Source organism: Bufo bufo, chromosome 2 (genome assembly GCF_905171765.1).
Source record: "Bufo bufo chromosome 2, aBufBuf1.1, whole genome shotgun sequence".
NCBI classification, from domain to species: Eukaryota; Metazoa; Chordata; class Amphibia; order Anura; family Bufonidae; genus Bufo; species Bufo bufo.
This window is the reverse complement of record NC_053390.1, coordinates 98,560,109-98,587,086: the sequence shown is the minus strand read 5'-3', so window position 1 is coordinate 98,587,086 and position 26,978 is coordinate 98,560,109. Positions and strand designations below refer to the sequence as shown.

The following is a 26,978-nucleotide window of genomic DNA, read 5'->3' as shown; positions in this document are numbered from 1 at the left end:
AGAGCACCAGGGGTATGAATAAAAGGCAGACACAAATGTCAGAAGAACTGCTGGCAGATGATGTGGCTGAAAAAGAAGCAGCTGCAGGGGAGCACAGTACTAAATCCAACAGGTACAATGCCCTGCAGTCAGAAGATGATGACATAGACACAGGGGAGCAGGACTCTGACTCTGATGAACCCACCCTGAAAGATGTTATGCATGCTATATCAAAGTGTGGCAAATCACTGAATGCTCTCACTGTGCAAGTGGGTGCTATAAAGGAGGATGTCACTATAGTCCGCCATGACATGAAAAAGTTGGCAGAGCGCACCTCAGCTTTGGAGGAAAGAATGGGAGCAGTTGAGGATGCCATACCACCCATGAAGCGTGATGCTACAGAATATATGCGACGTCTAGACATTATTGCGGCTAAACAAGATGACCTAGAGAACCGGTCACGCCGTAACAATATAAGGTTGGTGGGAGTGCCTGAAAAAACCGAAGGGGCTAATCCTACAGACTTTTTTGAAACCTGGTTAAAAGAAAAATTTGGGGAGGCAGCGCTGACACCACTATTTGCGGTCGAAAGGGCTCATAGAGTTCCAACTCGCCCGTTGCCTCCGGGTGCACCCCCGAGACCAGTCTTGATGAAAATATTACATTACAAGGACCGGGACATTCTATTGAGAAAAGCCAGAGATGTGGCTGACCTTACCATTAATGGGCAAAAGGTGGCGCTCTTTCCAGATTTCTCTCAGGAAGTGCAAAAAAGAAGAGCTAAATTCCTGGACATTAAACGTCGCCTTAGGGCGTTGAATGTATCCTATTCCATGATCTACCCAGCCAAGCTAAGAATTGTCGCACTGGGAAATACAACATTTCATGAGGATCCGAAGGAGGCGCTGAGATGGCTGGATCGACATGAACGGCAACTGGCGGAGAACAACAGATGAAGTTATCCGAGATGATAAAGAACATGCTCTCGTATGGACGCACTTTTTGCTTATCATCTGGCAGAATGAGTATATATGGGCGTGATTGGAGGATATGAATGCTGTAATGGTTGCATAACAGTTGTTATAAGGTTGGAATATGCATCAGAGTATTTAGCAGGTTTCAGTAGCCCGTTAATATTAATATCACTATATATGAAAATGCAGAGGGAGCAAGTAGACCTATAAGGTAAAGGAGGGATTTATACTACATAAACAATTTAAGTGTTGATAAGTTTTTAGGATTAGCCAACCCAGTTACTAAGGGTAAAGTGCTGACTAGTGCTAGGCCTCAGCAGCGGGTGCTGTTTTATCCCACGGGCCAATCAAACGGTGTTGTAGTGGGGACTCGTGGAGGAGGTTGAAGCACTAACCTTGTCTTTTTAGAGACAAAACTGTTAAAGGGGAAGTTACCAGTTGTTTGTTCAGATACTGCGACCATGATGGTTCAGACTAACTATGTTAGAGCTTGGTTTGTATACCATACACCAGAGAAATGTCTTGATATGTCTTATATTTATATAGGGTTCTACCCGAAAAATATGTGTGCAACGTGTAGGGATGGCAGGAACAATTAAATTTGTTAGTTGGAATGTCAGAGGGGTAAAAGATAATAACAAGAGAAAGGCAATATTGGATGGCATGAGGCAATGCCACCCCGTGATCTGTTGCTTACAGGAAACACATTTGTCTAAAGAACAGACATCGCTGCTCAGTCCCCGTTGGGCGGGGCATTGTTTTCATGCTACCTATTCCACATATGCAAGGGGTGTGAGTGTTCTCATACACAGGAATATACCATTTAAATGCCTATCCCAAAAAATAGATACTGAAGGGAGATTTATATGTTTATATTGTACTGTATTTAATACAAGATGTGTTATAATAGGAATGTATATACCGCCGCCGTATTCCCCTACTGTGCTCAGAACTGCTCTGGGTTTTATGACGGATCTACCAGAGGTCCCGGTTTTAATGTTAGGAGATTTCAATACGGTAATACATACTGATATGGATAGAATGAGTGGGGGTCCACAATCTGCGGGGGGTGGTGTCACTCAGTTTGGTAAATTAATTCAGGAGGTCTCCCTGTTGGATTACTGGAGGATGAAACATCCACAAACAAAACAATATTCATGCTATTCTACAACATATGGTTCCTTGTCAAGGATAGATATGATATTGGGTAATGAGAGCATGGGACAATATGTCCAAAAGGTGGAATATCTCCCACGAAGGATCTCAGATCATTCCCCAGTGATGGCAACGACTGACTTTCTTTCTTCCCAATATAAAGGCATTAAGGTATGGAAATTCAATCCATACTGGCTGCATATACTTCCAGATATTGGTGGAATAGGGGAGAAATTGAAGGAATTTTTCACACTTAATAATCCATCAGCCCCCAAAATGATAGTATGGGATACAATGAAAGCTTTCTTAAGGGGGTTATTAATAGCTGACATAAATAAAAAGAAAAATGAATCCAGGTTTAATGTACGTAGACTAATGGCTGAGGTGGAAACAACAGAAGCGGAGTACATTGTTTCACCGGACGTAACAATGGAAAAGAGATGGCGGGAGGCACAACAAAAACTGAACGACAATCTACTACAAACTGCACAAAATAAAAGGTTCTTCTCAAAACAATCCCATTATGAAGAAGGAGAGAAGGCAGGTAGGATGTTAGCATTAATCTCTAAAGCCCAACAACAAACAGCATACATAGCGGCTCTTAGGGATAGGGAGGGGAACATACACACATCATCAGAGCATATACTGAAAATCATGCACACATTTTATTCTTCTTTATATGAGACTAAGATGCGTGCAACGGATGAGGATTTGCAGGGCTTCCTACATCCGGTACATTTAAATGTCCTCTCTGAGGATCAGAGGAATATGCTTGAGGGGCCTATAACATTAAAAGAAATGGAGTTAGCCCTCTGTGATATGGCCAATAATAAAGCTCCCGGCAAAGATGGGTTACCGGTGGAAATATACAAGTCTTATGCTTCAACACTTTTGCCTCAGTTGTTGGAGGTGTGTGAAGAAGCTAAGGGTTTGGGTAGTTTACCGCTGTCTATGAATGAGGCCATAATTGTGGTGTTACCAAAACCAGGTAAAGACGTTCTAGAAGCTGATTCTTATAGACCTATATCTTTGCTTCCAGTGGATGTGAAGATCTTGGCAAAAGTGCTGGCGAATCGCTTAAATACAGTAATTACATCTCTCATACATACCGACCAAGCTGGCTTTATGCCAAATATGTCCACAGCGGTGAATATTAGGCGTCTGTTTTTAAATATTCAGGCAGGTCATGTTCACACCTCGAATGCGGCGGTCGCATCTCTTGATGCGGCCAAAGCATTTGACAGTGTGGAATGGCGGTATTTGTGGTCCGTACTCCAGAAGATGGGCTTTGGCCCAGAGTTCATAAAATGGATACAGTTATTATATGCTAGTCCTAGAGCGTCCGTAAGAGTAAATGGTAATTTATCAGACCCATTCAATATTTATAGGGGGACTAGGCAGGGGTGCCCTCTGTCACCACTATTGTTTGCGGTGGCGATAGAGCCGCTAGCTGAAGCCCTTAGAAGTGCAGGTCTAGTAAAAGGTTTTCAATATGGGAATCTTATAGAAAAAGTCGCATTATATGCAGACGACTTGTTGTTATTTTTGGAAGATTGGGAAACATCCCTTTCGGAAGCTATTAAGATTATAAATGACTTTGGCCAACTATCTGGATTGACCATAAATTGGTCAAAATCTACTGTAATGCCTTTATCTAAAACAGTGAATCCGTCTTTGCTAGTGTCATCAGATCTCAAAGTTGTTACATCCTTTACGTACTTGGGGGTGAAAATATCTACTGATACTCGAGAATATAGTGATCTGAATCTAGTACCCCTACTTGAAAAGTTCAGGAGTAAAATGCAAGCATGGACTAAGTTACCCCTTACGTTGATTGGCAGAGCCAACCTTATAAAAATGATTCTTATGCCCCAACTGTTATATCTCGTCCATAATGCTCCAATATGGATTCCAATCCGTTTTTTCCACAAGGTTAATACAATTTTTAGGGATCTTATATGGAAACGAGGTGTTCCTCGCATAAAACTAAGTACATTACAGAGGCCTAAAACGCATGGGGGACTAGCTATACCAGACCCTTGGGTGTATTATGTCGCAGCCCAACTGCAGCATATCAGGGGTTGGGGAGACAGTGAAAACCTAAACAAGACGGGAAAAATAGTGAAACACCTTATAGGGAAAAAATGTTTGCTATCAGCCTTGGAAGAGGGTACTTTTTATGATAGAGGTGCGCAATATCAGATATTGAGAGTGATACACAAAATATGGTGGAAAGCCAGGTCTATGGCTAAAATATCAGGATATACAAAATATACACCAATATGGCCGAACTATATGTATAAAGAAGTAGGTAAAGTGTCAGAAACAAAGGGGTGGGAGAGGTATGGTCTTAATAGAATGGTTCAGTTATTCTCTAATAACAATCTAAAAGAATTTGCACAACTAAAACAAGAATTTAATATACCACATAACTCTTTTTATCTTTATCTTCAGCTCAGACATGCTATACGATCGCAAATAAAACATGAAAACATTGTTCAGGCACCGAAGCATAGTATTATAGACCTCACCACAACGCAGGGGAGCACAAATGGGGTAATATCTCTTCATTACATGACCCTGATGGAAGTGCAGTATAAAAATAGGCCGTTAGGATTATATGGGAAATGGAAGTCTGACATTGGAGATCTAACTGAGGACCTATGGGAGGAAGTAATGAAGAATTTTCAAACCATAGCAGTGAGTGAAGCACAACGGGTATCACAACTGTACCTGATGCACAGGGTATACAGAACCCCGGTTTTGTTGAAAAAGATGGGATATAGAGCAGATGACTGTTGCCCGAGGTGTAATAGGCATAACGCTGATCTAATCCATCTGATGTGGAATTGTCCAAAGCTTAGGAGATACTGGATGGATGTTGTGAACTTGATAAATGTTGTGTTCCAAACTAACATAGAGGTTGCACCACTAGTGTGTGTTTTAGGATGTGTTAAAGTTCAGCCAGGAATGGCAAAAAAGAAAACGGCCATTATGCGTGTTTTATATCAAGCCAGGAAAAGTATTGCACAACATTGGATAGATCCAGAAGCACCTACATTGAAAGAGCTAATAGACAGGGTTCACATCTTGGTAAAGTTGGAAAGGTATGTCTATCAGAAGAGAGGAGCGGTCAAAAAATTTGAAATAGTATGGTTCTCGTGGTTGAGATATTACAACATTAATTAATAGTATATTGGGTGGAAAATGTCCAAAATATTGTATGCTGGATTATTTTATTTTATTTCTTGCCTGTTGGGAAGAATGGTGACCATTTATATGTTGGATGGATGAAAGATGAATATGTGAGCTGTTGAAGACAAGGGATGGAATGGCGGTCACGGAAGATATATGGGAGAGAGTATGTTAATGGTGTATGGTGTTACAAAGACTATCACGGAAATGACTCTGGACTTTACTTGGTCGCAGGACTGAAGAAGGGGTGGGTGGGAAGAGGGGGGTGGGTGGGTGTAAGGGGTAGTTACTGTAATAATATTTTGTTTTTATGAAAATCAAATAAAAATTATCTGATTTAAAAAAAAAAATAAAAATATTTCCTAATACCCCATAATCTATTTTTTGCGTGACATATCTGTAAATTGGCCAACACCTTTTAGAGGGGTTTACTCATCAAGACAACCTGTTTCCATAAACCCTACTGTATTGTATGCATCTGGTCAGTGACCTCCTTCAGTCTGAAAATATTTTAGTTTTCAAACCAGCACCTGGATCTGAATTATTTTGCAATTGCATGTAATAAAAGATTTAGCATAGCCACAGTGTTATTCAATAAAACATATCTGTATAGCGCCACCTGCTGTTTTTTTTTATTTTTCTGTCCTGCTCAGGAGATGGCCGCACATGCTCTGTTTCATCTACAGCTGCCTCCTGAGCTGTGATAGGGAGAGCATGGACACGCCCCCTCATCTGCAACAGAAAGGACATTCCCCCTGAGCTGTAAGCTTGATCTAAATCTAGCAGAGCAATGAATGGGGAGATCTCTGGATCCATGTGAGGTACAGGGCTGGTTCTAGCTTAGAAAGAGATTGTCATGTACTATATGATGTCTGGTTTTCAATTTTTACATTATTTATAGGATAACCCCTTTAGAGAGACAACTTTTCAACCAAACTCATAATTCAGAAGTACAGTTTTTCTACATTATGCTGAGATTGTAACCGGGGATCAGTGCAGCAGATACAGAGGTCCCTATACATGAAAGGATCTTCACTTTACTGCATAAACATCCATCTTTTCTTGCGATGGGTGCAGGCGATAAAGTTACAGGGTAGATATTTGTGGGGGTGGGACTTGACGGGGGTCTGCCTTATTAGAAGGTTGCATGTTTTAAGTTGTGCTGTCCTGGTACCTGTGGGTTCTTAGTTTGGGACAGCATCTTGTCTGATTACACATTAACGTTTTTTTTTTCTCTTTGTATTTCTGCTTAAAACACTTACCTTCTCACTACAACCTTTAAATAAACAGATTGTCTCCGCTTGGTGTGTCGTCTGCTTTATTTCTCTTAAACACTACATGGTCTGTAGGGATCACAGACGTGCAGCACACGGTCACTTAAAGGGGTATTCCAGGGTTTGCATGAGATGTCAAAAACCACTGCATAGTCATTACACACAGAGCAACAGAAGAAGAATACCGCTACATGCTTATGATTCGGTAGCTGTTACCCCTGTGTGCAGCCCATGTCCATACAGACTACAGTTCTGACATCTAGTCCAGCCTCGTGCATCTCATATTGTGCTCCCTCACATTCGTTCCCAGTTACAGCCTTCTCTATCTCATTGTGCTGGAGCTGAACAACAGGTCATATCCTTAGGTAGTGAACTACAAAGGTCACATTTTGGGCCAGAATGTGGAAACTACTGATGAGATTTAAAGGTTGTGCAGTATCATGATACTGATGACCTATCTTCAGAATCTGGTCACCAATATCAGATTGGCAGTGGTCTGACTGCTGGCACTCCCACTGCCATGGTGCTCATGTGAGCCCTACATCCCCTTACATGTTTAAACGGGGTTTAGGCTACACTCTCGTTTTGTATGGATCCGTTCGTATTATCTAACATAGCCAAGACGTTTTCTATTTTGCCAGTGAAAACTGATCTGTCCCCATTGACTTACATTGTGCGCCAGGACGGATCCGTTTGGCTCAGTATCATCAGACGGACAGCAAAACACTGCAAACAGCGACTTGGTGTCCATCTCCAAAGCGGAATGGAGACTAAACTGAATCATTCTGAGCGGATCCTTTTTCCATTCACAATGCAGACTGATCTGTTTTGGACCGTTTGTGAGAGCCCTGAACGGATCTCAAACAGAAAGAGCAGTGTACCGTCATTGGATCTGTTTGTCCTATTCAAGTAAGTGGGAGGCACAGCTGTAATTATGAGGAGAAAGAGGTGGGTTATTGGTGGCTCACTGCAATGTGTAGGTGCTCTGGTTCTGGACTGATTCACCCAATCAGGAAAGTAGTTTATAACAATAAAGGTATATAGTGGAAGACCGGCACTCTACATCTATCAAAGAAGCAATCTACACAGGTGGTAGTATAAAATATATTTATTTTTAGGAGGATGGGTTTAAGAGTGGAGAATAGGAGTAGACGTTCTAAAAAATGTAGAAGTTCTAAAAATGGGGTACACAAGGAAAAAAATGTTGATTTGTAATATGCGGCAGTGGGGGTGCACAGTAAAAAATTGTGCAAGGTGGGGGTATGACAATGCTGTGATTGTCTAGTGATGATTACCCCCTTTCAGTAGGTACAATGAGTAGCTGTGTCCATTAGTATGCAGTCCATAAAAATTGTCTTTATGTATTACCACATAGAAAAATATAGTAAAAAAATATATAAAATATGGATAGAAGAATAAAAAGGTAATCGGCTACAACTGATGAAGGCAGCTCAGTCCTTCGAAACGCGTCTGGTGACTTCCCGCTAAGAACTTTATTTTGGAAGCGCTTCCACACTACCGACTCCATCCAAGTCCCCTGGATCGAAAAAGACCACCAGCGAAAATCCCAATACCGAATCCGGCAAAGACACGCGAGACGCCAGAGAAATGACGTCACACACACACGGCACGCCGAGAAGACCGGGAAACAGACACCGCTGAGCGCTGAAAGGCTGCTCCAACAGCCAGGATATCCATACCCCACAAAGAAGGTAAACAGTCAGGGTGCAGTCTTTACTAAATGTGTGGGACGCCACACTAAAGCACAGCACCCGACTGACATACCACTTATCTTTACCTTTTTATTCTTTTATTGTTCTATCCATATTTTATACTATATTTTTCTATGTGGTAATACATAAAGACAATTTTTATGGACTGCATACTAATGGACACAGCTACTCATTGTACCTACTGAAAGGGGGTAATCATCACTAGACAATCACAGCATTGTCATACCCCCACCTTGCACAATTTTTTACTGTGTACCCCCACTGCCGCATATTGCAAATCAACATTTTTTCCTTGTGTACCCCATTTTTAGAACTTCTACATTTTTTAGAACGTCTACTCCTATTCTCCACTCTTAAACCCATCCTCCTAAAAATAAATATATTTTATACTACCACCTGTGTAGATTGCTTCTTTGATAGATGTAGAGTGCCGGTCTTCCACTATATACCTTTACAGCTGTAATTATACTGTACTGTGTGCAGGGGGCTCACGAGCTCATTGGAGGGTCCCAGGCATCAGACCCCCACCGACCTGATATTGATGATTTATCCTGAGGATAGGTCATCATTATCATGACACTGCACAACCCCTTTAAAATCACTTTATAATGAGGATTTCTATTTCAAATGCATACTTTCAATAAGTTTTGTAGACCAGAACAACCCTTTAACAAGACCTTATGCAATCATCAACGGACCTGTCACTCCATACGCTGCACTCCATCTTAAGATCAGATTCAGACACAGCATCTGAAAACATTTTCACTTACGTTCTTCTAAAATGCTGCAGCCAGATATTATTCTAAAGAGGACCTGCCGTCACGTGTAACAAAAAGTGGACATGATTGTGGTCCAGACTGCATTTTTTTTCTATGGAAACCCCCTCTTTACAATCGTCATTGTTACGTTTGATGCCTAATATGCTAATTAATGAATACATTGACAACTAACTGGTCTCCATAGGGTAGTGTCAAAAGGACATGAACCTGAGCCACTGCCAATGTAGACCGTGTCAGAGAGGCTCCTAGAGCAAGATCACACTTAGGCCTCATGCACACGAACGTTTTTTTTCACGGTCCGCAAAAACGGGGTCCGTAGGTCCGTGATCGTTTTTTCGTCCGTGGGTCTTCCTTGATTTTTGGAGGATCCACGGACATGAAAAAAAAAGTCGTTTTGGTGTCCGCCAGGCCGTGCGGAGCCAAACGGATCCGTCCTGAATTACAATGCAAGTCAATGGGGACGGATCCGTTTGACGTTGACACAATATGGTGCCATTTCAAACGGATCCGTCCCCATTGACTTTCAATGTAAAGTCTGGAGTCCCTTTTATACCATCAGATCGGAGTTTTCTCCAATCCGATGGTATATTTTAACTTGAAGCGTCCCCATCACCATGGGAACGCCTCTATGTTAGAATATACTGTCGGATATGAGTTAGATCGTGAAACCTCATTTCCGACAGTATATTCTAACACAGAGGACGCTTCTAGTTAGAATATACTACAAACTGTGTACATGACTGCCCCCTGCTGCCTAGCAGCATCCGATCTCTTACAGGGGGCGGTGATCAGCACAATTAACCCCTCAGGTGCCGCACCTGAAGGGGTTAATTGTACTATCATATCCCCCTGTAAGAGATCAGGGCTGCCAGGCAGCAGACCCCACCCCCCCCCTCCCCAGTTTGAATATCATTGGTGGCCAGTGCGCCCCCCCCCCCTTTCTCCCTCTATTGTAATAATTCGTTGGTGGCACAGTGTGCGCCCCCCCCCCCTTCCTCCCTCTATTGTAATAAATCGTTGGTGGCACAGTGTGCGCCCCCCCATCGGCCCCCCCTCCCTCTATAGCATTAACAACATTGGTGGCCAGTGTGCGGCCTCCCATCTGGCAGCCCTGATCTCTTACAGGGGGCCGTGATCAGCACAATTAACCCCTTCAGGTGCCGCACCTGAAGGGGTTAATTGTGCTGATCACAGCCCCCTGTAAGAGATCGGGTGCTGCCAGGCAGCAGGGGGCAGTCTTGTACACAGTTTGTAGTGTATTCTAACTAGAAGCGTCCCCATCACCATGGGAACGCTTCTGTGTTAGGATATACTGTCGGTTCTGAGTTTGCACGAAGTGAAAACTCAGCTTTGAAAAAGCTTTTATGCAGGCGGATCTTCAGATCCGTCTGTATAAAAACTAACCTACGGCCACGGATCACGGACACGGATGCCAATCTTGTGTGCATCCGTGTTCTTTCACGGACCCATTGACTTGAATGGGTCCGTGAACAGTTGGCCGTGAAAAAAATAGGACAGGTCATATTTTTTTCACGGCCAGGAAACACGGATCACGGATGCGGCTGCAAAACGGTGCATTTTCCGATTTTTCCACGGACCCATTGAAAGTCAATGGGTCCGCGAAAAAAAACGGCACAACGGCCACACACAACGGTCGTGTGCATGAGGCCTTACAGGAGAATAGTCTCAAAACACATCATGCTCTCGGTATGGCATTTCTCCATAGGCTTCTCTGTAGAACTTTAAAAAAAATGCACGTAACATGCCATCCAAGCATGTCATATATAAATGGTAGGGAGACTTCTGAGGTTTTGTCCATCAAAAGAACTGATGGCATATAAACATCATCCCTTGACTGGATGTGTTGCAGTTTCTCAAAGTCGAGGGGCCTGTGGTCTTTTCATTTTAGGATACTGGCGTCGCCGTACATCTCTCCAGAATAGACTGCATAGGTCTGCAGTTTTGTAACATAACGCATATTAATATTATCCAATTACCAGGAATTTGTGAGTTTGTCTTTTCTCTCACAATAAAATCACATTTACATTTTATTAAGTTTTTTTTTATTTTATAAAAAGACAATCGGAAATGTTTGTACAACTGGTATAAAAGACATTCTATTTAACAGTGATGCTAATAATGGTAATATCTTCATAGGGCTTATCTGTCTTAGGGTTAACCTTGCTGTTGGAGATCCTCTGGACTACTTCCATTCCTTTGGTCACCCGCCCAAATACGGTGTGCTTGTTGTCTAGCCAAGGCTGGAAGAGAACAGACGAGACTATTAGGCTAGGGCTACATGATGACAATAAGTCGCACAACTACATTGCAACATTTTTTATAATGATAGTCTATGGTGTCGCAGAAATCGTTTTTGGATGGGTTTTTGGCGACTGTCGTGTCGCAATGCGACACCATAGACTATCATTATAAAAATTGTCGAGCGACAAATATTGTGTAGCCCTAACCTTACACAACAGAGCTTGTGCCTTGGGTGATGATACAAGTACAATTATAACATCTGTGTCTGTTCCACAAATTATAGAACATGTGCAATATGGACAAGGATAACAATTTCTAGTAATGGGAGTGAGAAAATGCGGACTGCACAAGGAAGGTGTCGGGATTTTCCAGGCTGCTCCCAAGGTCCCAGTTGGACAGGCTTTGCTTTGGGCACCTGAAACAGCAAACCCTGTCCAGCCGGGCACACGGGAGCCGCTTTTCATCAGAATAAGTGCTTTTCCTGGGCAATGCTGTTATATTAGTAAAAAAAATAATAATTATGTGACAAACTCCTTTTACAAAAAGGTGAGCCCATATCAGCCTGCAGCTAGCAATCCGACACAAAGCCTTAGGCCCCTTTCAGACGAGCGAGTGTCCCGCTGCGGACTCCCAGCACTGCCGGGGTCACATGCTAGTTAACTTTTCTTAAGTCGTCACAAGCGCCTCCCTTTTTCCTTTTGCTTCCACACTAGAGGGAGAGAGCTGTGCTGTGGGCAGTGTTTGCCTTCTCCTCTTTGTACAGATGCTTCAAGGAAGATGTACACTCACCTAAAGAATTATTAGGAACACCATACTAATACGGTGTTGGACCCCCTTTTGCCTTCAGAACTGCCTTAATTCTACGTGGCATTGATTCCACAAGGTGCTGATAGCATTCTTTAGAAATGTTGGCCCATATTGATAGGATAGCATCTTGCAGTTGATGGAGATTTGAGGGATGCACATCCAGGGCACGAAGCTCCCGTTCCACCACATCCCAAAGATGCTCTATTGGGTTGAGATCTGGTGACTGTGGGGGCCATTTTAGTACAGTGAACTCATTGTCATGTTCAAGAAACCAATTTGAAATGATTCGAGCTTTGTGACATGGTGCATTATCCTGCTGGAAGTAGCCATCAGAGGATGGATACATGTTCTCATTCTGTTTTCGCCAAATTTGGACTCTACCATTTGAATGTCTCAAAAGAAATCGAGACTCAGACTAGGCAACATTTTTCCAGTCTTTAACAGTCCAATTTTGGTGAGCTCGTGCAAATTGTAGCCTCTTTTTCCTATTTGTAGTGGAGATGAGTGGTACCCGGTGGGGTCTTCTGCTGTTGTAGCCCATCCGCCTCAAGGTTGTGCGTGTTGTGGCTTCACAAATGCTTTGCTGCATACCTCGGTTGTAACGAGTGGTTATTTCAGTCAACGTTGCTCTTCTATCAGCTTGAATCAGTCGGCCCATTCTCCTCTGACCTCTAGCATCCACAAGGCATTTTTGCCCACAGGACTGCCGCATACTGGATGTTTTCCCCTTTTCACACCATTCTTTGTAAACCCTAGAAATGGTTGTGCGTGAAAATCCCAGTAACTGAGCAGATTGTGAAATACTCAGACCGGCCCGTCTGGCACCAACAACCATGCCACGCTCAAAATAGCTTAAATCACCTTTCTTTCCCATTCTGACATTCAGTTTGGAGTTCAGGAGATTGTCTTGACCAGGACTACCCCCCTAAATGCATTGAAGCAACTGCCATGTGATTGGTTGACTAGATAATTGCATAATGAGAAATAGAACAGATGTTCCTAATAATTCTTTAGGCGAGTATGTACTGTGTAAGAATGCTTAAGCCAATCACTTAGCTGGATACATACAGATATTATTCACCGCCTATAGAAAGGCACCTCCTTGAAGTGTCACATATGACGTATGTAGTATTGAGGTTAGGAAGACCACCATTACAACATGGCGCGGACCCATAGATGTTTACATTCCAAAGTTTGAGCTAGTGCATACTGCGCAGAAGCCAAGTGTTATCTTATCTCCTTTTCCTTTATCAACGTTATGCTGACCTCACTGTGCGCAGCATAAATTAGTGACAGAAATGCTGATTTCAGTGGTGTGTCACTCATGAACTAAAAGTAAGTGGTTGCTGAGAACCAGCATCATAACCATTGCAGCACAGGCCTGGAAAAAAAGAGTCACATCTACCAGAGAAGAGTCCTGGTTATTTATAATCTCCTGCTCTCCTGTCCATCTGCTGAGGATTGGCAGTTCTCTTCTAGAGAGAAAGGAAGAAAACTAGGTAGAAGCCTGTCAATCATCAGCAGGTGGGCAGGAGAGCAGGAATTCATGAATAACCATGACTCTTCTCAGGTGGCCGTGACTCTTTTCCAGGCCCAGTCTGCAATGATTGTGATGTTGGTTCTTGGTAACCACTTACTTTTAACTTATAAATGACCGATCGCTGAAATCAACTCACCTGTCTCTACTTTATGCTACCCATACTAACAGCAGCATAAAGTAGAGACAGGTGAGTTCATTTCAGCGGTCTGTCATTTATAAGTTAAAAGTAAGTGGTTGCCAAGAATACACCCAACGCGATATAGTTTTGACTTGGAAGTCTGTGGGCGACGGATGTCACTGTACGCATGTCTATACAACGTCAGCCGTCTGCAGCATATGTTGGGAAATCCACACAACATTTTTTGATGCACACTGCAAAACAGTGTGAAAGTAGCTTTCTATAGTTTAAAAATGTAACTTATGAGTAGTTTATTTGCAGCTTAAAAAGTGCATTGAGCATCAGCATAAAACGTATTTTGACTGGGAAACGATAATGGTCCCTGAAGGCAAGTGCTGTATTTGTCCATATACTGCAGGTGGGTAAGGGGGCATATAGTCAGTTAAAATGTATACTTACAGTTGGTACTACAGTTATGAAGAACTGGGAGCCGTTGGTACCGGCACCAGCATTTGCCATACTGAGTGTGTAGGGGCGGTCATGCCTTAGTGTGGCATGGAATTCATCCTCAAACTCTCCACCCCAGATACTTTCTCCACCCATTCCTGTCCCCGTAGGGTCTCCAGTTTGAATCATAAACCCCTAAAACAAAAAAAAGGACAGTTATTAAAAACACACACATATATATATATATATATATATATATATATATATATATATATACACACACAGTATATATTTGTTTTTCTCAGGCAAACATGAATATCAGTCAAAAGCAATTATACTGTTAAGTTCCCACTTAAGAGCATATGAGCATACAGTTACCTATTTTCTTTGCATAGAGGGATTTTTTTTTACAAAAACAAAAAATACTACACAAAAATATATAATAGATTAGGCTAGTATTTAACCTTTTCCAGTCAACTACCCCCAAATTCCAACCTTGAGTACAGCCCAAGCAAGTGATCACTTATAAATGTAACACATGAAAGCTCTGCTCATACTGCCGTCAGCATGGGGCCTCTGTTCAGATTTAACAGGAAAAACAGTGCATCATTCTTCCTACAGTCCTGATAAAAAGTTTAAGACCACTTGAAAAATGGCAAAAAATCATATTTTACATTGTTGGATCTTAACAAGGTTCCAAGTAGAGCTTCAACAAGCAACAAGAAGAAATGGGAGTGAGGCAAAACATTTTTTCAGCATTCAATTAATTGAAAATAACGAATAAACTGAAACGGGCTGTTTTTCAGCTGATCAAAAGTTTAGGACCACATGCCTTTAAAAGGCCAAATCTGTGCAAAGATGTGGATTCATTGTCATTTTCTGTCAGGTAGTCACACGTTGTGATGGCAAAGGCAAAAAAACTCTCCCTTTTTGAACGTGGTCGGGTTGTTGAACTGCATAACCAGGGTCTCTCACAGCGCGCCATCGCTGCTGTGGTGGGACGCAGTAAGACAGTCATTTGGAATTTCCTAAATGATCCTGAGGGTTATGGAACAAAAAAGTCAAGTGGAAGACCCAAAAAAATGTCATCAGCACTGATCAGGAGGATCCAATTGGCTGTCCATCAAGACACTGGACTATCCTCGACCCAAATTAAGGCCCTTACTGGTGCTGACTGCAGCCCCATAACGATCAGACGGCATCTGAGACTGAAGGGCTTCAAAAACAAAAAACGTCTTCAAAGACCTCGTCTCCTTGAACGCCACAGAACTGCTCGTTTGGACTTTGCAAGAGAGCACCAGACATGGGACATTCAAAGGTGGAAGAAAGTTTTATTCTCTGATGAGAAAAAATGTAACCTTGATGGTCCTGATGGTTTTCAACGTTACTGGCATGACAAGCAGATCCCACCTGAGATGTTTTCTACGCGCCATAGTGGAGGGGGCGCCATAATGGTCTGGGGTGCTTTTTCCATCAGTGGAACAATGGAGCTTCAGGAAGTGCAGGGGCGTCAAACGGCCGCTGGCTACGTCCAGATGTTGCAGAGAGCATTTCTCATGACTGAGGGCCCTCGTCTGTGTGGTAACGACTGCTACAGTACACAATGCCCGCAGGACAAGGGACTTCTTCCAAGAGAATAACATCACTCTTTTGGCCCATCCTGCGTGTTCCCCTGATCTAAATCCAATTGAGAACCTTTAGGGATGGATGGAAGGGAAGTTTACAAAAATGGACAACAGTTCCAGACAGTAGATGGCCTTCGTGCGGCCGTCTTCACCACTTGGAGAAATGTTCCCACTCACCTCATGGAAACACTTGCATCAAGCATGCCGAAACTAATTTTGGAAGTAATAAACAATAACGGCGGAGCTACTCATTACTGAGTTCATGTTTGGAAGTTGGATTTCTGTTTTGGGAGGGGTTTAGTTTTTTTTTTGGAGGTGTGGTCCTAAAATTTTGATCAGCTGAAAAACAGCCTGTTTCAGTTTATTCATTGTTTTCATTAAATTGAATGCTCAAAAAATGTTTGGTCTCACTCCCATTTCTTCTTGTTGCATGTTGAAGCTCTACTTGGAACCTTGTTAAGATCCAGCCATGCTAAATATGATTTTTTGCCATTTTTCAAGTGGTCTTAAACTTTTGATCAGGACTGTATCAAAATGAATGGACTCTGCATCACAAACATAATCGACCTTTGCTGGGATCCAGTACTGTGTCATGGCTTCCGACCAGAAGAGGGGTAGAAAAAGAGGCACGCAAGATTTTACATCTCACCCCAAATTGGATACACATCGCACACCAGACCTCTTATATAAAGATACAGACCCCAGGCCAGAATTGCCCCTTTATAGAGACCCTGTATTGGACCCCTCCCATATGCAAACCCCAGACCAGATCCTTTAACTGTATACAGACCCCCTAACCTCACTTGTAAATACAGAACCCTGACTCACATTTAACAATGTGAGCCACCTATATAGGAGTATGGATGATGATGGCCTATATTACAGCACTATGGGGGGAATTTACCAAGTTCTGCATTGCAGAATTTTGGCTCCAGTAAAGGGGTGGTGTAGAAAGTGGAGTGGAGTAACATCTCAAGACAGAGGTGTTACACCTAAAGTTCTGCCAAATTTATCAATGACTATGCATTAGTGTTGAGCGAGCATGCTCGGCCTAATACTGCAGATGCTCGAGTACAATTTAATACAATGAAAGTCAATAGGAGACCCGAGCATCAAGCCAGGCATCCCCTGCTCTGAAGAAGAGAGGGTGTCTGGTTCACAAAAAAACAGGCTGTGGAGTCGGAGGCAATTTTGGGTACCCGGAGTCGGCAAAAAATGAACCGACTGCGACTCCTACTAGATTTAAATTGGAATAAAAAAAAGCAAGTTTAAATGTACCAATTCACAAAAAGTTATAATTAATTACCGTATTTTACACCCTATAAGACGCACCTAGGTTTTTGAGGAGGAAAATAAGAAAAAAAATATTTTGAACCAAAAGGTGTGCTTTTGGTGGGTTTTGAACTAATGGTGGTCTGTGGATGGCGCACAGTTATGGGGGCATCTGTGGATGGCGCACAGTTATGGGGGCATCTGTGGATGGCGCACAGTTATGGGGGCATCTGTGGATGGCGCACAGTTATGGGGGCATCTGTGGATGGCGCACAGTTATGGGGGCATCTGTGGATGGCGCACAGTTATGGGGGCATCTGTGGATGGCGCACAGTTATGGGGGCATCTGTGGATGGCGCACAGTTATGGGGGCATCTGTGGATGGCGCACTGTTATGGGGGCCATCTGTGGATGGCGCACTGTTATGGGGCATCTGTGGATGGCACCGTTAAGGGGGCATCTGCGGATGACATATATACAGCATCTTATCTTATGTGTCATCCACAGATTCTCTCCCCCCCCCCCCCCCCCCCCCATAACAGTGTCCCTGTGTAGTGAATGGGGGCCGGCATCTGTTTCTGTAATGGCAGCGGGCCCCGGTGCCTGCTTCATTCATAAAGTGGGCAGAGCAGGCGCGTGACGTAGTGAGCTACGCTACGAGCGCCCACCCGGCCTCCTGACTGCCAAGAAGTTAGTAGTAAGTAGTACAGCGCTAGATTTAAGATGATTGGAATAATTTAGCAATACCCACAAGTTAGATATGATTACCGTATACTACAGTGAGCGGAGCCCGGTGTAGTAGAATACAGTGACTGCACTGGGCCCCGCTGCCATTACAGAAACAGATGCCGGCCCCCAGCCCCTCCTCCCTCTTAGCCTATTCACCGGACGGTCGCAGCATTCGCCCCATAAGACGCACTGCCATTTTTCCCCCACTTTTGCGAAAAATACGGTACTTCTTAACTGTAAGAATAAAGGCCAATGCATGGCAGTGCGTCACGTTACCGCAAAACGAACTCGTTAAGTGACCATGAAGAAGCATGCTTTTCATATGCTTCACTATATGGCACACAACGCACAGTTAAGGAGCGGCAATACTTATACTTTCCATTGTGTTGTGTTCCGCTGTTACAGGGAACGCAACGCCCATGGTTAACCTAGCCTCTCACTGATAACTGATTAAGTAAATATGTTTTTTGCAGGACTAGAGACACTTGTATAAGTGATGGGAATGGATAGTCAATAGTTCAAGACTGAAGCTGTAAACCATTTGAAAAACTGCTGTCATTCAGCTAAGGCTATAAAAACTTGTAAACTCAGATTGTTAGCTTAAACTTTAAACATGACTATAGGATTCTGCTAGGGAAATCATGTTTTAAAATAAATGCCCCTTCCCCTTCCTGGATCCCTCCACTGCCCTTTCTTCAGCAGAAGATCAGCACACAAAGGAGAAGGCAGCAGCTTCCTAGCCAGTAGTTCTGTGGTAATGACGTATGTTGCCTTTCTTTCCTTCAAGGAATGTATAAAATACATTCACATATTAAATACAGAGGAGTCTAAGGTACCAAAAACTGAGGAGTCTGAGTATTTACTCCACAGCCCTGCAAAAAAAGGTTAGAAATTGATGGAAACTCCATCAAAATGGTTTGGAAACAGCATTAAGAGGATAGCTGGATGCATCTTAGACTCCTATTATCTATGACCTACAATAGACAACCACACAAAGGCTATATGCCAAAAGCCAGGTATGTGGAAGCCAACAATCTATCCATGAGACAGATAACAGTCCGCATACCTTACATTGGCAGCCTTGTGCACTATGAGACATTCCAAACCAGATGGAAGATGTGTGGATGATAGCAGCAATCCGATATACACCTCAGTGTTAGCTCAGGCTATTATAGGCTGAGTGCTACACGGTGTGTGGACTCTGTTGAGCAGGGTGCCCCACTTACTAGCGCCCCAACAAGATGAACACCGCCATCTATTGGTTTCATAGTCTTATGACAAGACTAATCTTGTCATAAGACTATGAAACCAATAGATGGCGCTGTTCATGAGTAGTGTAAATCGCGAATTTTCCATGCAAATTGTTTTTCAGCTGAAAAACAAGGCAGATTCTGCTCATTTGCCCATGTTTATGCAAATTAATTTTTACACGATAAAACTGTATAGAAAGGTTATTGAATATTCTGTTAGGACAATCAGAAAACTTTTTGTCACCCTAATGATATTGATCTAGGTGCGCAGGTCCACCCAAGTCATCCAACAGATGTGAAGCAACTTTGAGGCTTACTGGCTCTGTCAGATGAGAGATGGTTTGGAATGTCTCATAGTGCACAAGGCTGCCATTGTAGGGTATGCGGACTGTTATCTGTCTCATGGATAGATTGTTGGCTTCCACATACCTGGCTTTTAGCATATAGCCTTTGTGTGGTTGTCTATTGTATGTCATAGATAATAGGAGTCCAAAACGCATCCAGTCATCCTCTTAATGCTGTTTCCAAACCATTTTGATGGGTTTTTCATCAATTTCTAACCTTTTTCTGTGAACCAGATATCGTCTTCTCTTCCGAGCAGGGGGTCTCTGGTGTTCTCCCATTGACTTCCATTATGCGCGGGTGCTGGGTAGAGCACTCGAGCATACCGATGTATTCGGCCAGAGCACACAAGCACTTTGGTGCTCAATCAACACTACTATGCATCACTTTATGAATTTGGCACAAATTACAGCAAGACAAAAATCATGCAAAAAAGGATTTACATTTTTTTTTTCTCTTTTCTTCCATTTTGCCATTTTTCATATGGGATAAATATTTGTATTATTTATTTTAGCCCTTTCAACCCCGTGCAGTTTTCACCTTCCTGCCCAGGCCATTTTTTGCAAATCTGACATGTCACTTTATGTGGTAATAACTTTAAAACGCCTTACTTATCCAGGCCATTATGAGATTGTTTTCTTGTCACATATTGTACTTCATGACAGTGGTAAAATTCAATCAAAATGTTTCATTTTTATTTATAAAAAAAATAAAAAATTTACCAAAAATTTTATAATAGATAGTAATATCTCCAAAAATAGTTATTACTTTACATTTCCCATATGTATACTTCATGTTTGGATCATTTTGAAAATGACTATTTTTTTGGGACGTTAGAAGGCTTAGAAGTTTAGAAGCAAATTTTGAAATTTTTCCGAAAAATTCCAAACCCCACTTTTTAGAAAACTACACCCCTCAAGGTATTCAAAACTGATTTTACAAACTTTTGTTAACCCTTTAGATGTTCCACAAGAATTAAAGGAAAATGTACAGGGTGGGCCATTTATATGGATACACCTTAATAAAATGGGAATGGTTGGTGATATTGACTTCCTGTTTGTGGCACATTAGTATATGTGAGGGGGGAAACTTTTCAAGATGGTGGTGACCATGGCGGCCATTTTGAATCCAACTTTTGTTTTTTCAATAGGAAGAGGGTCATGTGACAAACTTATTGGGAATTTCACACGAAAAAACAATGGTGTTCTTGGTTTTAACGTAACTTTATTCTTTCACGAGTTATTTACAAGTTTCTCTTTGTTTACAGCCATTGACATGTCGCCGAGTTTAACATGTGAGGAGCGGATAGAAATTGTGTTGATGTCTGGTGAACGCAGTAACCGAGTCATTGCAGCAGATTTCAATGCAAGACACCCTACGAGACCACCCATCTCCCATGCTACAGTTAGCAAACTGCTTGCTAAGTTTTGTGAAACTGGTTCAGTGTTGGATTTGCCAAAATGTGGACGCATGAAATCTGTCTCTAATGAAGAAACATCAGTGGCTGTCCTAGCTTCATTCAGCAAGAGCCCACAGAGTAGCACTCGCCGCATGTCACTGGAGAGTGGCATTAGTCGAACATCCCTTCGGCGGATATTAGCTACTCACAAATGACACCCTTACAAACTCCAGCTACTGCAGCATCTCAACGAGGATGACCCAGATCGGCGCACTGAATTTGCAGAATGGGTAAAACAAAAATTGAAACAGGACCCTCAGTTTACGCAGAAGATTTTGTTCAGTGATGAGGCAAACTTTTATGTGAATGGTGAAGTTAACAAACAAAACCACCGCTATTGGTCTGACACTAACCCACATTGGATAGATCCCTCCAAGACTGTTGGAACAAAAAAATTTATGGTGTGGTATATGGGGTACAAAGATAGTGGGGCCATTCTTCATCAATGGAAACCTCAAGGCCACTGGATATCCGAAATTGCTACATGATGATGTGTTCCCCTCTTTATGCACTGAAGCTGGCACGTTCCCTGAGTTTTTCCAGCAAGATGGTGCACCACCACATTATGGGTGTCAGGTCCAAGCATTCCTAGATGAACAGTTTCCTGGAAAGTGGATTGGTCGTCGTGGGCCAGTTGAATGGCCCCCAAGGTCTCCCGATCTGACCCCCTTAGACTTTTATCTTTGGGGTCATCTGAAGGCAATTGTCTATGCTGTGAAGATACGAGATGTGCAGCACCTGAAACTACGGATACTGGAAACCTGTGCTAGCATTTCTCCTGCGGTGTTGCTATCAGTGTGTGAAGAGTGGGAGAAGAGGGTTGCATTGACAATCCAACACAATGGGCAGCACATTGAACACATTTTATAAGTGGTCAGAAACTTGTAAATAACTCATGAAAGAATAAAGTTACGTTAAAACCAAGCACACCATTGTTTTTCTTGTGAAATTCCCAATAAGTTTGATGTGTCACATGACCCTCTTCCTATTGAAAAAACAAAAAGGAGACTTTTGTATTACTTACCAGTAAAGTCTCTTTCTTGCTCTTCCTTGGGGGACACAGGAAACCATGGGTATAGCTCTGCTCCCTAGGAGGCGTGACACTAAGTGAAAGCTGTAAGCCCCTCCTCCATCAGCTATACCCTTCAGCCTGGAGAAGAGACTGCCAGTTGCGTGTCCAAGTAGTGAAAGATAACCACCAACCGGAAAAAGAACTGTCGAGCCCCAACGGGGGCAACCAAGCCGGAACCACAACTGTAACCTAAATGAAGGGCGGGTGCTGTGTCCCCCAAGGAAGAGCGAGAAAGAGACTTTACTGGTAAGTAATACAAAAGTCTCCTTTTCTCGCCCATATTCCTTGGGGGACACAGGAAACCATGGGACGTTCCAGAGCAGTCCCAGAAGGGAGGGACCAGAACAAACTCAACCAACACCAGAGGCATCAATCAACTGCCGCCTGCAACACCAGACGGCCTAAAGCAGCGTCAGCCGACGCATGAGTATGCACCCTGTAGAACTTGGTGAAGGTGTGCAAGGAGGACCAAGTGGCCGCCTTGCAAATCTGCTCCGTAGAAGCCCGATTCCTCTGAGCCCAGGAAGCCCCGACCGCTCTAGTGGAGTGAGCGGTAACACCAAGGGGCGGAACCTTGCCCTTGGCGAGATAAGCCTCAGTAACAGCCATCTTGACAAAACGGGCGATAGCAACTTTGGATGCCGCCATCCCTCTGCGCGACCCCTCCGGGACCACAAAGAGCGAGTCAGTATGCCTGAAAGAGCTGGTTACTTCCAGGTAAATCTTGAGCGCCCTGACAACGTCCAGGCGATGAAGCTTCCTCTCCCGCGGGTGGGAAGGGGAAGGACACAAAGAGGGGAGAACGATGTCCTCGTTCAGATGAAAGGCGGAGACCACCTTAGGAAGGAAGGAAGGGACCGGACGAAGAACCACCTTGTCCTGGTGGAACACTAGGAAAGGTTCCAGACAGGAGAGTGCAGCCAATTCGGACACCCTCCGAAGAGAGGTGACGGCTACAAGGAAAATAACCTTGCAGGACAGAAGTCGCAAGGAAACCGTCCGCAGAGGCTCGAAAGGGGAAGCCTGGAGCGCTGAGAGAACCAGGTTCAGGTCCCAGGGCGGTACCGGAGGGCGGTACGGGGGAACCGCGTGAGCCACGCCCTGAAGGAAGGTCTTGACAGGACCAAGGGGGGCCAGTGGGCGCTGAAACAAAATGGACAGCGCAGACACCTGACCCTTCAAAGAACTAAGGCCCAGACCTTGGGCCAGTCCGCTCTGCAGGAAGGACAAAACGGTGGGGAGAGAAAAGCGGAGCGGAGGAATCCCCAGATCGGCACAGAACCCCAAAAAGGTCCTCCAGGTCCTATAATAGATCCTAGAAGAGGACGGCTTACGGGCGCGGATCATGGTGCGGACGACGTCCGCAGAAAAACCCCTACGTGTTAGGACGGTGGTCTCAACAACCACGCCGTCAAACGTAGGGACCCTAAACGCGGGTGGAAGATCGGTCCCTGAGAGGGAAGATCTTCCCTGGCGGGCAGCGGCCAGGGCGCGTCTGCCAGGAGCAGCATGAGGTCGGCATACCAAGACCGGCGGGGCCAGTCCGGAGCGACCAGAATCACCGAGACGCCTTCCGCCGCGATCTTCCGAAGGACCTTGGGCAGGAGAGGGATGGGAGGGAATATGTATGGGCGCGCGAAGCCTCGCCAAGGAAGAACGAGGGCGTCGGCTCCGCAAGCTCCCGGATCCCTGGCCCTGGACAGATAGGCGGGGACCTTGTGATTGAATTTTGAGGCCATGAGGTCCACGTCCGGTATGCCCCAACGAAGGCAAATGGCCTCGAATACCTCCGGGTGAAGAGACCACTCGCCGGGGTCGACGGTGGTGCGACTGAGGAAGTCCGCCGCCCAATTGTCCACCCCTGGAATAAAAATTGCAGATAGGGCCGGGACGTGGGCTTCCGCCCAACGGAGAATGCTGGTGACCTCCCGCATTGCTGCAGCGCTGCGAGTGCCCCCCTGGTGGTTTATGTACGCCACAGCCGTGGCGTTGTCCGATTGTACACGAACTGGATGACCCTTCAGCAGATGAGTCCAGTGTCGTAGAGACAGAAGGGCCGCTCTCAGCTCCAGGACATTGATCGAGAGTTTGGACTCCGATGGAGACCAAATGCCCTGGACGGATCGGGGAGGAAACACGCCTCCCCAGCCCAAGAGACTGGCATCGGTTGTAACCACCAACCAGTTGAGTGGCAGAAAGGACCTGCCCAGAAGAGGGGACTGTAACCACCAGCGGAGAGAAGACCGCACCGGAGGCGATAGATGGAAGGGATGATCCAGAGACTCCGGCGATTTGTCCCAGGAGGAGAGGATCGCCCGTTGGAGAGGGCGGGAGTGAAACTGCGCAAATGGGATCGCCTCGAAGCAGGCAACCATCTGCCCCAAGACCCGCATGCAGAAGCGGAAGGACGGTCGACGGTGGAGAAGGAGACCCCGAACCGCCCCACGGAGGATCAGACGTTTTTCCGAGGGAAGACGTACCTCCGCCGCTCCTGTGTCTAAAAGCATTCCCAGGAAGACTAGTTGTCTGGAGGGGGGAAGGGAGGACTTGGGGAAGTTGATGACCCAACCGAACCTCGCCAGAGTCTCTAGAGTGAGATCCACGCTGGCAACCGCTTGAGAAAGGGACGGAGCCTTGATGAGGATATCGTCCAAGTACGGTAGCAGAAAAACACCCCTGGAACGGAGTAAGGCCAAAACCGGGGCCAGGACCTTGGTGAACACCCGGGGGGCTGTTGCCAGCCCAAAGGGAAGGGCGACAAATTGGAAGTGGAGGTCCCCCACGGCGAATCGGAGGAAGCGATGGTGACACCGGGCTACCGGAACATGGAGGTAGGCATCCTGTATATCGATGGAAGACATGAAATCTCCCTGCTCCAGGGAAGCCACCGCGGAACGGAGGGACTCCAACCGAAACCGTCGAAGGAGGAGAAAACGGTTGAGCTTTTTGAGGTCCAAAATGGGCCGCACCGAACCTCCCTTCTTGGGAACTACAAAGAGGTTCGAGTAGAACCCTTGGAACCTTTCCTCTAGAGGAACGGGGGTAATCACCCCCCTGTCCAGTAAGGCTTGAACGGCCGCGGAGAACGCAGCCGCGCTTTTCGGGTCCCGCGGCGGGCGGGAGCGAAAGAACCGATCTGGAGGGAAGGATGCAAATTCGATTTTGTATCCGGAGGACACAATTTCGAGGGCCCAGGCGTCGGAGACGTGAGCCATCCAGGCGTCCCTGAAAAGGAGGAGCCGGCCCCCCACCCGGGTGGGTGGGGGCGCGCCTTCAGGCAGAGGACTGCTTTGCTGCGGGTGTGCGGGCAGCCTGCGGCTTGCGCCAGGAGGGCTGCGCCCGAAAAAACGGCTTCCTACGCTTATCCTGGGGAGGAGCCGAAGCGGCAGCTGTGGTGGGAGCCCCAGAGGCCCTGCGGGAGGACCGAAAACGAGACGCACCAGGGCGTCCGCGGGGGGCGCCCCTGGCTTGGGGTTGAGGAAGATGGGTGCTTTTACCACCCGTGGCCTCCGAAATAAGTTCGTCTAGGCGGACCCCGAAAAGGCGGGAACCCGCAAACGGTAGCCCCGCCAAGGAACGTTTGGAGGCAGCGTCCGCTTTCCAAACCTTCAGCCAGAGCTCCCTCCTGACGGAAACTGCCAGGGCGGAGGAGCGTGCAATAAGGGCTCCCGCATCAAGGGAGGCCTCACAAACAAAATTCCCAGCCCGAATAATAAGCTGGGCCAAGGAACGTAGGTCCTGGATGGGGACGTCCGAGTCCAACTCCTGTTCCAGCTGCGCACCCCAAGCAGAGATTGCTTTCCCTGCCCAAGCAGAGGCAAAAACCGGTCTGAGAGCAGAACCGGAGGCAGCAAAAATGCCCTTGGAAAGGGTCTCCATGCAACGGTCCTCCGCTGACTGAAGAGAGGACCCGTCGGGAACAGGGATGGCCGTGTTCTTTGACAGCCGGGCCACAGGGGGGTCCACCTTGGGTGGGGAAGACCATGTGGCCACGACATCGGCTGGAAAAGGATAGCAAATGTCCAGCTTCTTGGGGTTGACAAAACGGGCGTCCGGGCGAGCCCAAGCCTTAGACACCACAGAGGAGAAATCAGAGTGGATTGGAAAGACTTTTGAGGCCTGCCTGGGTCTGATAAAGGAGACGCTAGCTGCGTCAGAGCTAGGGGGGTCATCCTGCACCTTAAAGGTGTCACGAATATCAGAGATGAGTTGACCCATCGCTGAGGCTAGCTTGGACGGCAGGGCCGAGTCCATTTCCAAATCTGAAACCGCCAATTCACCTTCAGAGAGCGAATCCTTTGGAGAGGCGATGTAGCAGTGGCCATGTAGCAGTGGCCATGGGGGATGTAGCAGCGGCCATGGGGGATGTAGCAGCGGCCATGGGGGATGTAGCAGCGGCCATGGGGGATGTAGCAGCGGCCATGGGGGATGTAGCAGCGGTGGGAGGGAGGAAGGGGAGGCTGGAGCAGCCACTCTCACCATACGCTGTCTTCGCCCTCAGTCCATCCAGCGGGGGTCGCCCCTTCAGCTCCTGGCACCGCAGTGGCAGGAAGCCGGGGGAGGGATTTGGCGTGCGGGCGACCCTGAGCTGGCGGGACGCAGGGGAGCGAGGCTGCCCTGGTCCACCTTGTCTTCTGTGGGGGAGGCGGCAGTGCGGAATTACCGGCACTGGCGCAACTCAACCCCGGGAGAAACAGAGGGGTCTAATGCGCCTCTGTTGTCCCTGTAGGTAGAAAAAAATCGAATTAAAAACAACAAATAACGCAAAAATAAAAAATCATAGGAAAACAACCCTGCATAAGCAGGGGGTGTCTTGCCTCCTTGGACACTAAGCAAAAAACTGGCAGTCTCTTCTCCAGGCTGAAGGGTATAGCTGATGGAGGAGGGGCTTACAGCTTTCACTTAGTGTCACGCCTCCTAGGGAGCAGAGCTATACCCATGGTTTCCTGTGTCCCCCAAGGAATAT

The 26,978-nt window shown here is 45.5% G+C and overlaps 1 protein-coding gene across 1 annotated transcript in view; it reads right to left on the bottom strand.

The window, feature by feature from the left end:
- Positions 1-11,132: 11,132 nt before the first annotated feature.
- Positions 11,133-26,978, bottom strand: part of PPWD1 (peptidylprolyl isomerase domain and WD repeat containing 1) — a 43,596-nt gene continuing 27,750 nt past the window's right edge. The window contains exons 10-11 of the mRNA XM_040421335.1: positions 14,276-14,458; positions 11,133-11,350 (exon numbers count right to left, since the gene is read on the bottom strand). Of these exons, the coding sequence (XP_040277269.1) occupies positions 11,207-11,350; positions 14,276-14,458 (327 nt within the window). The 3' untranslated portion in view covers positions 11,133-11,206. The remainder of the gene's footprint in view (positions 11,351-14,275; positions 14,459-26,978) is intronic.